At 50.1% G+C, this 16349-nt stretch overlaps 1 protein-coding gene and 1 pseudogene across 1 annotated transcript; both read left to right on the top strand.

Moving 5' to 3' along the window:
- The first annotated feature begins 6796 nt into the window (after window positions 1-6796).
- LOC113897824 lies at window positions 6797-16089 on the top strand (annotated as a pseudogene).
- Window positions 11863-12396, top strand: LOC113899014 (40S ribosomal protein S13-like). The gene has a single exon (XM_027552240.1). It carries the CDS (start codon window positions 11885-11887, stop codon window positions 12281-12283), a length of 399 nt encoding a protein of 132 aa, XP_027408041.1. The 5' UTR covers window positions 11863-11884; the 3' UTR covers window positions 12284-12396.
- Window positions 16090-16349: the final 260 nt, after the last annotated feature.

The raw sequence follows: 16349 nt of genomic DNA on the forward strand, positions 1-16349 counted from the left end.
GGAGACTTGGGTTCGATTCCTGGGTTGGGAAGATCCCCTGGAGAAGGAAATGGCAGCCCACTCCAGTATTCTCGCCTGGAAAATTCCATGGACCCAGAGCCTGGTTGGCTATCATCTATGGGGTGGCAAAGAGTCGGACACACCTGAGCGACTTCACACTAACACTTAATCTCTTAAGCAATAATTTGAGAAAGAAGGAATATGACATGTTGGAGAGGGGAAGGCAATGTATGAAAAGCAGAAGGCGGTAGTTTTGTGGAAACTGCAGCAGTGACAATATTTGTACTGGCATGTACGTTATTCACAAGCACTTTTATCTCGCATTGTCTCAGCTCATCCTCCTAACAGTCCTGTGGGGGGAGCATCCTTGTCATTCTATCCAGATGAGATAGTCCTTGAAGACAGATGAAACTTCCAGAGGAGGAGACATGTGGGAAGGGCCTCCAGGCAGAGAGAACTGTGTGAATGAAGGCATAAGAGATGAAGAAGCACTGACTGTGGGGACGGAGGGAGTGAAGAGTTTCCACATGCAGAGTGAGGTCTGAGGACCATTCATCATTTTGGGCCGTTACAAATGATGCTGCCATGAGCACTTGTGTACACATCTTGGTGTGAACACATGTTTTCATTTCTTTTGGGTGTATGCCTAGAGAGTGGAATTGCTGGATCACACAGCTGTGATGAACCATCTGGGACTAGATTGTTTCCAAAGCAGCAGCACAACTTTACGTTTGCTACCGGGTTTCTCGCTCTACAGTTTTTAATTGGATTTGACCAATGGGAGACTGGGAGGCACATTATTTAGAGACATCAGAGGGTGGAGCAGAGTGAGGATGGGGTATTTATTTCCTGCAGGGTTGCCATAAACAGCTACATCCCACTACTGAAGGCCAGAGCTCTGGTCAGTGACCCACCAAGAGTTGCTGGGGGGTCTCCACCAAATGATGGGCTCCAGGATCTGCTCACATCTCCGTCCCTTGACTTTTTTTTTAAAAATTGGGGTAAGATGTACACAACATAAAGCTTACAATTTAAATCACTTTGAAGTGTACAGTTCAGTGGCGTTAAGTACATTCACACTGCTGTGCAGCCATCTCCCCCATCCATCTCCAGAACTTTTCCATCTTCCTGAACTCAAAGTCTGCATCCATTAATCAAGGCATCTCCTCTCTAGTGGACAGGACTCCCCCACGTGGCTGCCCTGAGCACTGCACTCTGCCTTGTGATTCCCCTAACCCCTGCCCACACACCATTGTAAATCTTTTTTTTAACTTTTGTTTATTTGTAACTGGAGGATAATTGCTTTATAATATTGTGCAGGTTTCTGCCATACATCAGCATGAGTCAGCCATAGGTATATATATGTTCCCTCCATCTTGAACCTCCTTCCCACCTCCCACCCCATCGCACCCCTCTAGGTTCACAGAGCACCTGATTTAAGCTCCCTGCATCATCTCTTCATTAAACTATCCTCAGTTTACTCGAGCATACCATTTATTTCCTTCCACACCTGGCACAACAATTCTCTGAGGCCGTGCCTAAAATTAACATCTCCATCGTACAAATGAGAAAACCAAGGCAGGGGAGGCTGAAAACTTGCCCAAGGTCCCCAGCCAGTGAGGGGAGGACTAGGATTTAGACTTCACCATCTGACTCCAGGATAACTGAGATAAAAGCAGAGGTTACAGAACGCAACAAGTGACAAACGTGGTCACCCCTGGGCAGGTAAAGAGTCCCAACTGGCTAGAGGATGGGGCTGGGATTGGGAGGTTGGTGGGGCCTCCAGAGAGGCTGCTTAGCACCTGGGCAGAGGGGAGCAAGACAGTCAAGCCCAGTTGGCGTCGTGCTGAGCCGGAAGAGCATCTCCTGCAGGGAGACCATGCCGCAGCCAGTGACTGCCCCGTCTTCCTTGGATTGACCTGGGCAGTCAACTGAGAGGGGCTGAGCTTCACGGGCCAGGGGTGAGGCTGCTCTGGGAGTGAAGGTGTCCCAACCTGTTGCAGGCCAGAGCCCTGTGGCCCTGCTGAGTAGCAGGCTGTGTGTGACTGGTGTGACCAAATGGATTCATTCCATTATGAGAAGACTCCTGGGGTTGCCTCCCTGCATGACACTGCCTGAGAGTGCTGGCATAAAAGCAGAGGTCAGGCAGTGGAGAGAGGAGGGTGGCCAGGGAGGACTAAAGAAACGGCTGGGGCGCACTGCAGCCAGGGCTGGAGGCCAAGGGGAGGGAGGTGCAGGCCCGACATGTGCCCCCTGCTCATTTGGCTGGGTTTACTGGCCGCCTCTTTCCTGCTCCTGAAATTCAGCATCATCTACTGGGAAAGGAACCACCTTCCTCCTGATCCCTTCCCCTTCCCCATCCTTGGAAACCCGTGGCAACTAAGCTTTCAGCTGCACCCGGCAACGCTGCTCCAGGTAGGGAATCTGTCCTGAGTTGGAGGCCCTCCGGAGGGGTGGGCACACGGACTCTCCCCCTCAGCCCAGGTGCCGGGAGCCATCTCCCGGCATATTGCATATTGAGTGCAGCACTTTCATAGCATCATCTTTCAGGATCTGGAATAGCTCAACTGGAATTCTATCACTGCTGGGATCCAGCATGAGGAACTCCGCCCATGGCAAAGGTCATGAGGAAGGAGGCTCGGCATATGCAAAGGTGGGATCGAGCCTCAGGAGTACCCCTGGAAATTCTCGAGCATCTACCCCCAAAACCAGAGTCTGCCTACTTTCTGCTTTGTGCTCTCGCCTACACCTCTGACTTTACAGGGGGGCTGTCCCCCACTACCTCTCTCTGAAAAAACAGTTAACTTACAGCTCCAGTTAATAAAGTTCCTGGGTGTGATAGTGTTTCAACCTACAAACTCCTTTGGAAGTCCTCTAGCCTGCCTGAATAGGTTTTTCCGGCCACATGTGATTGCTCAGAGCCTCCCAACTGTGAGAGGCATGAGATGTTCTAAACTGTCTAAATACAGATTCTTTTGAGGAGTTAAAAGATTGATTAGAAATTGTATTGGTGAAGGGTTTTTCACTTGTTGGGCCAATGTTTGCTGCTAAGTCTCCATATCCCTTACCTGCTGTGACCCTGGCAGTGTATTGATTAATATAATTGGTGGAAGTAGTAGCTTTAATATTTGTAACCGTGGACCCTTGAGTTAATTCTTTTTCTTGTTATAGCCTACCACAACTTTGCCCTATAGGAATGCAACTTTATCTAATGCTTTTGGAGGGTGGCGCCTGACTTTAGAATAATCACCTTTAGAGAAAAATAAGTTTCTTAAAATGTTAACAGGCCTCTTGGCCAGAAGATGATGCAAATCACCTAAACTTTTGCATATGATAAGTTTGCAGGAAGAAAGCCTGGCACTAGAAGTAAGGAACTGGGCTCAGACACACATCAGGGTGGATCCTGCTCCTGCCGTTCACCGACGTTATGGCCTCGAGCCTTGGTTTCCTCATCTATCCAGTGCAGGGCTGTTGGGGGACTGCAAACAGAGTGTAAGGACTTTGCCCAGAGCTCAGCCAAGAGGATCCTGAGGCAGAGCTCCACTGCCAATGTAACGAGATGGAGAACACTCTTTCACCAGACTCTGCTCCAAGGCAGTACTGTTTGTGGCTGGAAGCCATTTTCTGAAAAGCCACTTGGGTTGGGAATTGGGGAGATTGGGACCCCCAAGGGTATACTCAAGTAATGCTGTGGCAGTAAGGCCCTTTCTGGGTTGGGTGGATCCCACCAGTAGAAGGGCTTCTGTTGCAAGGAGAGGGGTTTGAAATCCAGGCCAAAACTGATTTGTTACTGAGAACTGGAGTTCAGTTCAGTTCAGTTCAGTCGCTCAGTCGTGTCCGATTCTTTGCGACTCCATGAACTACAGCATGCCAGGCTTCCCTGTCCATCACCAACTCCTGGAGCCTACTCAAACTCATGCCCATTGAGTCAGTGATGCCATCCAACCATCTCATCCTCTGTCATCCCTTTCTCCTCCGGCCTTCAATCTTTCCCAGCATCAGGGTCTTTTCCAATGAGTCAGTTCTTCGCATCAGGTGGCCAAAGTATTGGAGCTTCACCTTCAGCATCAGTCCATACTTCCCATGAGAGCTGGAGGGCTGGAGACAATTCCCTTCTGCATGACAAGGCTCAACTCTCATCGATGACAACTAAGTATTCTTAAAAATTCTGGTTGAAGATATGCGATAACCATGATTCCCAGGCTCCCCGAAAAGCACTGCACTGAGAGTCATGGGTCCTGGGTGTGAGGTTCTGGTCTTTCACTTTCTTTATTGGCCTCCATTTTCTTCTCTTTCTTCTTCCTCTTCTTCTTGTTTTATTGGCTGTGCTGAGCAGCTTGTGGGATCTTCATTCCCCCACCAGGAATTGAATCTGGCCCCCAGCAGTGAGAGCATGGAATCCTAACCACAGGACCACCAGGGAATTCCCTGGCCTCCATTGTCATAAAATACGTGCCTCATATATACACTGATGGTGCGCTAAAGCTAAAGTAATCTGTGTAAAGGCCACACCGGACACTAAGCTCTGGAGAAAGTATAGTGATAATTTAATATCATCTGTAAAATGGGTGGAACATACCCAACTCCCAGGGTTGTTGAGGTTCAACGATCAGACACCACGTGTGTAAGTGCTGGGCCCTGACTATGCTAAGCCCACAGGGAGCCTGTGATGTGACCCCCGCTGGCACCCCCGCTGTGGGAACCCGGGGTTTGGCTTATCTGATGAATGGGTGGTGAGTGCTCTGAGAAGGTGAGTACTGGGTGTGAGAAGGAGGGGATTCATGCCAAAAGGAAGGTGCAGAGAATGGGGTCAGCTGAGCTGTCTCTGCAACCTGAGACCCTGTCTCTCCGCAGCTGGCCCAGACTCATGGCCACGTGTTCACAGTGTGGGTTGGCCCCACGCCGGTGGTGGTGCTGTGCAGCTTCCAGGCGGAAGGAAGCCCTGGTCTCCCACTCAGAGCAGCTCTCAGGCTGGCCCCTCACCCCACTCTTCCAGGACCTAGCTGGAGAAAGAGGCAAGGCTGCCCTTCCTGCTGGGGACGGGGTGGCTGGGTGGTGACTGCACACAGGGGTCCAGTGGGGTGACCCAGAATTGTTGACATGGAGGAACCTGCTGGGAGGACTCAGGTCTCCTCAGATAACCCTGTGCGAGGGGCGGGGGTGGCATGGGGAGGAACCAGTTCAGGGGGTTAAAAAGACCTGGGTCGTTTCAGCTCCACTCTAGACGAGGCACTCACTCCCTGTCCCTCAGTGTACCCATCTGTTAGATGGGGAGACTGACTGCTCTCGCCTCCCAGGGACAGGGCAGGGGGGAGGTTAAGTGAGCCACACACCCAAAGGTGCCCAGTACAGCACCTGGCTCAGCAAATGCTCTCCGCCCCCTGCTCTCCCCTCCAGGCCCTGTCCTCCCTTCCTTTCTTTATCTCCTCCTCCAGTTCCTGTGGGGACTCTTAAAGGAAAAATCAGGTTGGCAGCCTGGGAGGAGGGCACAGCTGAGCCTGGACTGCACCAGGCTCACAGATCCCACGAGCCGCAGATACCCCTCACTGGCCGGCTGGCCAGCCAGAGCACCATCCCAGAGCTGACTGGGAAGGCCGCCAGGGGTCTGCCCTCCCCACCTGGGTGCGAGCCAGGCAGCTTTGGCCAGGGAGGCTGGGAGGGACTGCTGGACGTGCCGCACCCCTGACCCAGGGGTCATCTGCAGCAGTGGGCGCACGCGGCGGCAGTAGAGACGCTTCTGCCTGGCCGCGCTGCAGGGGCTGGGCTGAGGCCCACTGGCGCTGGAGCTGAGGCTGCAGGAAGAGGCAGCAGGGCTGGTCGAGGCCTTCCACTGGGAACAGGGTGAGGAGCGGCCTGGACAGCCCCCCAATCCCTGCAGCACGCAGCACACTCCTGCAGGGAGGCTGAACTGTGTGTGTGTGTGCGTGTGCAAGTGTAGAGGAGTGGACCCTTTGCAGGTCCAGGAGGGGACTTACGCTACATCAGTAAATCAGGAATTTCTATAGTGTGGGCAGGTAGGTGGACACAGGCCCATAATGTCCAGTCCTTGGGGAAGCCTGAAGCCCTTCTCTACAGATGGGGAAATGTCCTCCCCCAACATCTCGGGCCTTTTACACCACAGACCCTTTGCACATGCTCTTCCTCCTCTAGAATATCCTAATCTACACCCCTTCCCTCCCTGTGAGAAACCCCAGCTCCTCTCAGACCTGGCTGACATCACCTGCTAAGCAGCCCTCCCCGAATCCCAGATCCTTGCATCCTTTGCTCCCAGCTGGGACACACCTGCCCCACATTCTAGTGTGTTTAAAGTGGTGTGTGTCTCCAATACCTCTCCTTGCAAACCCAGCACCTGTATCACGAAGCCTGGCCCATAGATGGTGCTCAGTAATCATTTGCTGAGGGAACAACCGAGGATTGAGAATGAATGAATGATGCGATGAGCAGCCATATACAGCCTGGAGGAGCGCTCGGCGCAGTGCTCTCTGCCTCCTCACTCTGAGCCCTGCCCCTCTGCTCTCAGGTGGACCCTTTGACCCTCAGGCACCCATTGTCAGATCCACGGCCAGAGTCACTGGGGCTCTCGTGTTCGGCCGCCACTTCCTCTCGGAGGATCCCTTCTTCCAGGAACTGATTTAAGCCACCAACTTTGGCCTGGCCTTTGTCAAGGAGGCAGGTGTGCGGGTCATTGGACAGCTGCGGGTCTGATGCAGGCAGGGGCCTCAGCCAGGGCATAGCCAGGTGAGTGTCAGTTAGGCAGGGGGAGGGCCACAGGGCCTGTTTCTGGGTTCCTTCTGGGATGCCCACATCAGAGGTCTCAGCCCCCTTCAGCATCCCCAACAACGTTCTCAGTTCCCCTGACTCAGTGCCAGCACCTGAGCAGCCCCTGGGGAGGCCTCTTACCCCACAGCTAAACGACCTGTTCCCCTGGGCCTTCCGCTGCCTGCCTGGCCCCTACCGGGAGATGTTTAGGTACCAGAAGGCTGTGCGGGGCTATATCCACCGGGAGATCATGAGGCACAAACTCAGGACATCTGAAGCCCCCAAGGACTTCATCAGCTGCTACCTGGCCCAGATCATCAAGGTGGGCCTGAGAGGGCTGCAGAGGGCTGGAGGTGGCAGGGAGGGCCGGAGCAGGGGGAGGGATGGGGTTGGAGGGAGGTGCAGAGGGGCAGTCTTCCCAGCTGCATCTCATTTCAAAGCCATGGCCTCAGGTCCTCACCCTGGCCTCAAATCTTTCAGAGCTCACCAAAGCAGCCGCCATTTGGGTTTTTCCTCCCTTCTTCTCCCAGGCCAGTGCTGGCTCCTGCAGACATGGGTAGGGTGGGAAGCAGGGGACCTAGCTGATGTCAGAGCCAGCACCCCTGGGGCAGTTCCCTCTACCCAGAGAATTCTGGTCACAAGTCTAGGGACTGGCCAGGCCTCACTCAGGGAGACCCCAGGGCTCTGTTAAAGGAGAGCTTCAGACCTGGAGCTGCCCTCTCCACCGCCTACCCACTAGGCCACGGACGACCCTGTCTCCACATTCAATGAAGAGAACCTGATCCAGGTGGTGGTCGGCCTGTTTCTGGGAGGCACTGACACCACGGGCACCACTCTGTACTGGGTGCTCATCTACATGATCCAATATGGAGCCATCCAGGTCAAGGGGGCCAGTGGGTACACCCTGCTGACTGCCCCTGGGCTGTGGGCCTCTGGGCTGAAGGCACTGGCCCCCATCACTGGCTTTGGTCTATAGCCCTGGGAAGGGGGCCCCTGCTCTGACCCCTGTGGTGTGGGAAGTGTTCATGACTTTGAATTAGAAGGGGGAGAGGGGGCAGGGAGGGGACTTCTATTCCTGGCTACTTAGTGAGTGATCCTGGGTAAGTAATTCAACCACTTAGAACCAGTGTGAGATGAGGTGGTATTATTTCACTCATTCAGTACTGATTCAGTACCTCTAAGTGCCAGGCCCTGTACTCAAGATCACAAAGAAAATGTGGCTAGAGTTCTCTCAGGGACCGACTAACCACGATCTAAGTTCACATCCTGGTTCCACCAGTCTTGTGACCTTCAGCAGAATACCTGTCTGGTCGCAGCCTCAGTTTTCCTGTCTGTAAAATGGAGAAAACCGTTCCTACTCCATAGGACTCCTTGTATATAGAAAACCTGGTACACAGTGGGTATTCACATATGGATCCTTCTCCTTCCCTCCAGAACCCCTGGAGAAGCAAACCCTGCAAAATCTTGTTCACGAGCTCCGCCTTAGAGAGAGCCTGTCACTGTTGGGACCAAGGGTGGCTGAGTGAGGTGGGGCGACCTAGGAGCCCTGAGTCTCCATGGTGATCTCTGGGTGCCCTGAGTCTCCATGGTGATCTCTGGGTGCCCTGAGTCTCCATGGTGATCTCTGGGTGCAGACCAGGACGGTGGGGAGGCTGGGCTGCAGCACCGTCCTGGGACCCACGCGGAGCTGCCGGCAGAGAGGGTGCAGCAGGAACTGGACACAGTGCTGGGCACCTCCGGAGCCATCTGCTACAAGGACCACGAGCAACTGCCCCACATCTGCACCCTCCTCCATGAGGCACAGCGCCTCAGCAGTGTTGCATAAGTGCCGTGTGCCAGTGTGTGACCTCCACTCATGTGCATGGCCATCCTGTGCCCAAGGTAGGTGGCCCCCGTGTGACCTCATGACTGATCCAGCACCTGCAGAAAGCACCCTTTGCTGGACAGCCTGCCCAGCACAGCCACCCGCTCCAGCTTCTGCCTGTCTGCCGGCTCTCTGTCAATCATCCACGCATCCATCTCCATCTATGGCTTTCCAGACAAGAAGGTTACGATTGTGAAAGAATATACTCATTTAGGGATATTTTTAAATGTTCTGCACTGTTCAGAAGTACCCCTGCACATATTTTAATGTTCTTCTTTCCAATCTTTCCTGTCCACATTTTTTATATATCTATGATTATGCTGAATATGTAATTCTGAATCCTTCACGTCAGTTAACTCATTATTCTGATTCTTCTTCAGTATTGGTTCTCAAACTTCCAGAATCACCTGCAGGGCTTACTAAAATGTACATTAGAAAGAAAGAAAGTGTTGGTGTTCACTTGTGTCCAACTCTTTGTGGCCCCATGGACTCGTAGCCTACCAGGCTTCTCCTTGCAAGAATACTGCAGTAGGTAGCCATGCTCTTCTCCAGAGGATCTTCCTGACCTAGGGATCAAACCTGGGTCTCCCTCATTGCACGCAGATTATTTACTGTCTGAGCCACCAGGGAAGCCCCAAAATGGACATTTCTGGGCTCCATTCCCAGAGTACTGGGGGTGAGCCCTGAGAATTTACCTTTCTAACAGGTTCCCAGGTGGTGGTGATGCTTTGGGTCCCAGGACCACAGTTTGAACACAACTGGTCCACATCACTATTAATGGCTGCATAATATTCCACCAAATGGGTGTTTTGTATTTCTTAACCCTTCTTATAAACTTTTAGGCCATTTGCACTTTATGTGCCTTAGGCTTGGTCTGCATTTTATATTATGTCCTTGGAAATGCCTGTCTAGTTTCTTTCATTTTATAATTAGGTTAAGAGGCTGTTATTGTTCAGCCGCTAAGTCAGGTCCAACTCTTTGTGACCCCATGAACTGCAGCACACCAGGCTTCCCTGTCCTTTACTATCTTCTGGAGTCCACTCAAATTCATGACCATTGAGTTGGTGATACTGCCGGGGACCAGCCCCGGCTGATCCAGGGTATTCGAAGCAGGGACGGCGTCGGCGAGGATCAGGAAACAACTGCTTAATTAAACGTTAATTAAGGATATAAAGAGTAATAGAATGAGGATAGCTCAGTGAAGAAATTCAGTGGAGAAAAGAGGCTGAATAATTCAGCCAGAAGGTAAGAGAAAGAACGACATGGTGAGACCAAGTTTCGGTGAACAAGGCCCGCACTTTATTTTTCAAAGTAGTTTTTATACCTTAAGTTATGCATAGAGGATAATGGGGGAAGGGGTAGAGTCTTGCAGCAAACCAGGCTTTCTTCCTGCAAACTTATCATATGCAAAAGCTTAGGTGATTTGCATCATCTTCTGGCCCGGAGGCCTGTTAACATTTTAAGACCTTTTCTTCAGAAAACTTATTTTTCTCTTAAGGTGATTGGTCAGGAGCCACCCTCCAAAAGCATTAGATAAAGTTGCATTCCTACAGCGCAAAGGTGTGGTGGGCTATAACAAGAAAAAGAATTAACTCAAGGGTCCCAGGTTACAAACATTAAAGCTACTACTTACACCAATTATATTAATCAATACACTGCCAGGGTCACAGCAGGTAAGGGATATGGAAACTTAGCAGCAAACATTGGCCCAATAAGTGAAAATCCCTTCACCAATACAATTTCTAATCAATCTTTTAACTACTCAAAAGAATCTGTGTTTAGACAGTTTAGAACATCTCCTGCCTCTCACAGTTGGGAGGCTCTGAACAATCACATGAGGCCGGAAAAACCTATTCAGGCAGGCTAGAGGATTTCCAAAGGAGTTTGTAGGTTAAACACTGTCACACCCAGGAATTATGGAGCTGTAAGCTAACTTTTTTCAGAGAGGTAGTGGGGGACAGCCCCCCGTAAAGTCAGAGGTGTAGGTGAAAGCACAAAGCAGAAAGTAGGCAGACTCTGGTTTTGGGGGGAGATTGCTCGAGAATTTCCAGGGAGACTCCTGAGGCTTGATCCCGCCTTTGCGTATGCCAAGCCTCCTTCCTCATGACCTTTGCCAGAGGCGGAGCTCGCTCCCCGCAGTGATACCATCCAACCATCTCATCATCTGTCGTCCCTTTCTCCTTTTGCCTTTGATCTTTCCCAGCATCGGGGTCTTTCCTAATGAGTTGGCTCTTCGCATCAGGTAGCCAAAGTATTGGAACTTCAGCTTCATCATCAGTCCTTCCAATGAATATTCAGGGTTGAGTTCCTTTAAGATTGATTGGTTTGATCTCCTTGCAGTCCAGGGGATTCTCAAGAGTCTTATCCAGCACTACAGTTTGAAGGCATCAATTCTTCAGTGCTCAGCCTTCTTTACTGTCCAACTCTTACATCTGTATGTGATTACTGGAAAAAATCATAGCTTTGACTATACAGACCTTTGTCGGCAAAGTAATGTCTCTGCTTTTTAATATACTGTCTGGGTTTGTCAGAGATTTCCTTCCAAGGAGCAAGTGTCTTTTAATTTTATGGCTGCAATCACCATCCTCAGTGATTTTAGAGGTTAAAAGGACAAGTACTGAATAAGGAGAGATAGAGAAATAAAGTTAAAAACTATTTAGGTTGAAAACAGCTACTGTATATGTACATAAACTTGAGTCTGAGCTACCCTGGGGTCAAGGCAAAAGAGGAAATCCAAATTAGTTATGACTCTCATGTAATAAAAGCAAGCATACCTGTATGAGGAAAACTTTGGCTTATCCTCCAAGAAGTTATGAAGATCATTATTCATAACACATTTTTGAAGGCCAGTAGACAATATATATTGAGTGGTGCCTTAAGTAGGAGTTTTTAAAAGATACAGGAATATTTTTCCAAATAGTAGCTTCTTACCTCTAACTCATTTTATTTTATTTTTTTTAATTTTAACCTCTAACTCATTTTAAATGATGTAAGTTTGACATGAATACATTTTTGTATGGAGTAAAAAAAAAGAGTTGAGGTTTATAGCTCTCTGGTGATCCAACTTGAGACAGGTTTCTGACATGAAATGGGTTCTAATAATTTCTAATAACTAGTTACCTACTCTCTGCCAAGCCTTACTGTGTTAAGGGATTTGTGTCCACTACAGCATTCAGTCTTCACAATGACTGTCATACAGATCCTAAGTAAAAGATGTTTATTGAATTAACTGTCGCCTTTTGCTGCCACACCGCCAGCATCATGGGTCGCATGCACGCTCCCGGGAAGGGCCTGTCCCAGTCGGCTCTGACCTACCGCCGCAGTGTCCCCACCTGGCTGAAGCTCACTTCTGACGACGTGAAGGAGCAGATCTACAAAATGGCCAAGAAGGGCCTGACTCCCTCACAGATCTGTGTGATCCTGAGAGACTCTCATGGTGTTGCACAAGTACGTTTTGTGACAGGCAACAAAATCTTGAGAATTCTTAAGTCCAAAGGACTTGCTCCTGATCTCCCTGAGGATCTCTATCATTTAATTAAGAAAGCTGTTGCTCTTCGGAAGCATCTTGAGAGGAACAGAAAGGATAAAGATGCTAAATTCCATCTGATTCTGATTGAGAGCCGTATTCACCGGTTAGCTCGATACTACAAGACCAAATGAGTCCTACCCCCTAATTGGAAATACGAGTCATCCACAGCCTCTGCCCTGGTTGCATAAATTTGTGTATTATACTAAAGCAATAAAATCATTGTTTAACAGAAAAAAAAAAAAAAGAATTAACTGTCTACTTCTCTTTGCATGCTCAGTTGCTTCAGTCTGTCTGACTCTTTGTGACCCCATGGACTGTAGCCCACCAGGCTCCTCTGTCCCTGGGATTCTCCAGACAGGAATACTGGAGTGGGTTGCCATGCCCTCCTCCAGAGGATCTTCCTAACCCAGGGATCGAACCTGTGTCTCTTATATCTCCCATATTGGCAGGTGGATTCTTTACCACTAGCACCACCTGGGAAGCCTACCTTTCCTGCTATGTAATAAATTACCTCCAAACTTAGCAACTTACAACAACAGCATTTCAGAGAGTCAGAGATCTGAGTGTCTGTGGGTCAGGGGCCTAGGTGCTGCTTAGCTAGATGGCTCTGATTTAGTATCTCTCATGATGCTATGATGAAGTTGTTGGGCTGCAGCTGCAGTCTCCCCTGAAGGCTCCATAGGGAGGTCCCACACCTTCAGGCTTGATTCTGGGCAGTCGGCTGGAGGCCACCCTCAGTTTCTTGACATTGGGAATCTACAGAGGGGAGCTTAAAACAGCTGAACTCCATTAGAGCAAGTGAGAAGACAGAAGCCTTAGTCTTTTTGTAACCTAATCTCACATGATATCATGACTTTTGCTATATTCTATTTGCCAGAAGTGGGTCACTACAGACAGCCCATCCTCAAGGAGAGAGGGTTTCATGGGGAGTGGATGCCAGGTATCAAGAATCATTTGGGGAGTGGGGTGTCATTTTAAAGAAGCACAGATGGTAAGGTTGCCAATTTTAATAAAGATGTGGCAGAGTCTCTCATCTTGGCACCCAGTGCATGGAGGTGATGGCTAGAGCCCCAAGCCTTCCCTCAGAAAGGGGCTTTGGCTCAGCACTGATGCTCCAGCCTGTTCTTGCTGGAAGCCTTGATGGTACAAATAGTACACTATGGAAATGATGGTGAGAGAGAAGGTATGGAAGCCCAATCTTCTCCATCAGGAGAATCTTTGTTCAACTCTTACAACCGTGGTTCAGGGCAGACTTGATTGCAAGGGCCTGGCAGGATGTGATCATTAAATTCTTATTAATTTGATCAGACTTGAGATCCCTGCCTCCATGTACTTTCTTCTTCATAATAATCCTGTCTTTTTGATGTTGTTGCTATTGTTATTCTTTTTTTAAACAGATAGCTTATGAGAGCTCATGTAACTGCCCCAAACACACAGTAAGAAACTTAACTGAGTTTAATTCATGTCCTTCTGATTCCAACTTTTTTTTTTGTCCTTTTTACCATACTCCCTGCCATTCATATTGCTCCCAAAATCCCATTTTTGTAAAGTAAATGAGCCAGCATGTTGGATGGAGATGCTTTGCATTGTCTATTGTTCTGTTAGGTTGGCTAATACTGAACAGTCCTTGGCAGTATTTGACCATCAGGTTCAGAGGTTAAATGTCTCCTGGATTGTAAGGACAGGACCATGTCATCAACTCATTCTGCTGTTAGTCTGGTAGGAGGCCCCAGGCCCTGGTGGTCTAAGAGTTATACCAAATTAGGTCAAATTGAAAAAGAGGGAACTAGAGTTCAGGTCTGTTTCATGCCATCTGGGATTAGAAATTTCCTTATTAATAGCCCATTCTTGCCAATTGATTCTAGGAGTTTGTTCTGTGATAAGAGCTCCAGGGAACCATTAACGGCCTGGAATCAATATCCAGCTTTCCCAGCCTGGGCAAGAGATGTCTCCTGAAAGTAGAATCAAAGCGTGGCAGTAGATCATTAAATGTTACAGATATTCCTAAACTGTTCTTAACCATTCCAACAGTCACGTGACAGTGACAACAGCAACGGCCCCTAATCAAGCCCGTCTCCTCAGACATTCTATTTGATTATAAACTCCAAGCTGCCATTTACAGGGAAGAAGTTGGGCTAAAGTCCCCAGGAGGCACCCAGGAGGCAGATGGTTCTATAATTTGGAGGAGAGGGAGGGTTGGCCTTGTTGAGTAAGTACTGGCTATGTCTGAGCCAGTTCCTCGAGTTGAGGTTGCTCAGCCACTTTGCAAGAAGTCCAGAACCTCACCCAAAACAGGACATAAATAACTCTGAAGGGAAAAGAGCGTCTTGCCCGGAGGCTTTGCATCCAAAGGAGGTTGTTAAGAACTGCTGTAATGCAGAGGTTTCTTCATCCCAGGAAGGGAAAACAGAGTGTGGGGTGGAAGTCCCAGAACCATAACTAGGAAACAGCCTGCTTAGGCAGCAGCAGGAGCAAGTGCCTCCCGTGCAAAAGCCTCTGCCTGAAGCCATGGAGTCAGGAGGCCTGGGTGCCTGTCGGTCTGGATGGCTAGGGTCAGGCCCCTCCCTGTAGGCTTCAGTAGATCAACTGAAAAAAGAGGGGAGAGGGCTTCTGCAAGTATACACATTCTCTGTGTTCTGCACTCCTCATTGGCTTCTCTCTGGTGTGCAGGCTTCAAACTGCTGAGTTTTTGTCTTTAATTTCAAGATGTCTTTGTCAAAACCAAGAATCATGTGGCCAGTTCTCTAGTCCCCCAGGGATGACTGGTTTGATTCTCTGGTGTTGGTTAAAGAGCCGCAGAATAGGAGGCCTGCTTCAGAGCCCTGGGGCTGTGTCCCAGGTCCCGGAGGCCACAGCAAACCCCTTCCTGGCTCCCCTTGGGCCTCTTGCTCAGCCCAGGGCCTGCGAGGTATGGAGCAGAAGTCACCAACAGCAAGTGTTGGCTCCTATCTGCTCTGGTCTGATCAGTCTGATTCTCTTTCCAGTCACTCACTTCTTTGAGGTAGAGTGAGGGCTCAGGTTAGGGTTAGAGGTCACCCTCTCCTCTCCCTAATTCTAAGGAGTGAAGCTTTCTGTCTCTTCTTCTCTCTCTGCCTCGTTACTCAGTTTTCCTTACCCTTTGTCTGCCTGCCACTCCATTCCTCCTCTCTCTCTCGCACACACACCGCCACTGTTTGTTGCCCTGTGCAGGACTTGGTCCCCTCTGGTCATGCCCACCAGCCACTGGCCCTCTTCCTTGGAGACAGGAGCTGTGTCTCTAGCCCAGGCTGGGAGTCTTAGGATGGAGGTGGGTGCCCCATAGCCAGGAGAGTAATGCCCAGCAACTTCACTTCTGTGAGGGCCCCTCTGCTGAATCTTTTGGGACTCCCTGGCCCCAGGCGACTCTCGCCTGCCCACCTAGTGTTCTCTGAGCTCATGTCAGCCCAGCGTCAGGGTTGGGTGCTGGGTCAACTGAGTTCCTTGAGCTACACCAGCTCGTCTCTGCAGGGCACCATCATCTTGCCCAACCTGGCCGCTGTGCTCTGTGACCCTGAGTGTTGGCGGACCTCTCGACAGTTCAACCCTGGCCACTTCCTGGACAAGGATGGAAATTTTGTGGTCAGGGACATCTTCCCACCATTCTCCGCAGGTATGGGGTGCAGCACTGGTTGTGGGTGGGGGGTGTGATGGGACCCCTGCAGGACCACCTGCTGCCTCATGACCTTTCCTTCTGCTTCCAGGGCATCAGATGTGCCTAGGGGACTAGCTGGCTCAGATGAAACTCTTGCTGATGTTTGCCACCCTCCTTGGGACCTTTTCCTTCCAGCTGCCAGGGCGGAGCCCAGGGCTCAGGTTGGAGTACAACTTTGGGGGCACCCGGAAGCCCCTGCCCCAGAAGATCTATGCCGTGTCCCGTCTGAACTGCCCCCATCCAGGTCCTAGAGAGGAGGTCCTGTAGCCCTCTGGAGTCTGGAGACTTGTCGCCCACAAAGACCTGCCTCAGTCTCTCAGCTCCTGAAAAGTTGGAGAAGAACAGAGTTTACCAGTTTAGTGGCCTATGGTTCTCCCTAACACAAGCTCTGATGCGTGACATTGGAGGGTATACTTATTAAGGATTCTACCAATGTGGTTCAGTTGGGTAGCTCAGTCCCTAGGATTTTATAAGGTTGGTTAAGAGGTGTGGCCTTGAATCACTTTAGAAGATTAATCTGGGGAGTC

Source organism: Bos indicus x Bos taurus, chromosome 1 (assembly GCF_003369695.1).
Source record: "Bos indicus x Bos taurus breed Angus x Brahman F1 hybrid chromosome 1, Bos_hybrid_MaternalHap_v2.0, whole genome shotgun sequence".
Lineage (NCBI taxonomy): Eukaryota > Metazoa > Chordata > Mammalia > Artiodactyla > Bovidae > Bos > Bos indicus x Bos taurus.

What these genes read in the sequence shown, in the direction of transcription:
- LOC113899014 (XM_027552240.1), top strand. Translation starts at nt 11,885, where the DNA reads ATGGGTCGCATGCACGCTCCCGGGAAGGGCCTGTCCCAGTCGGCTCTG.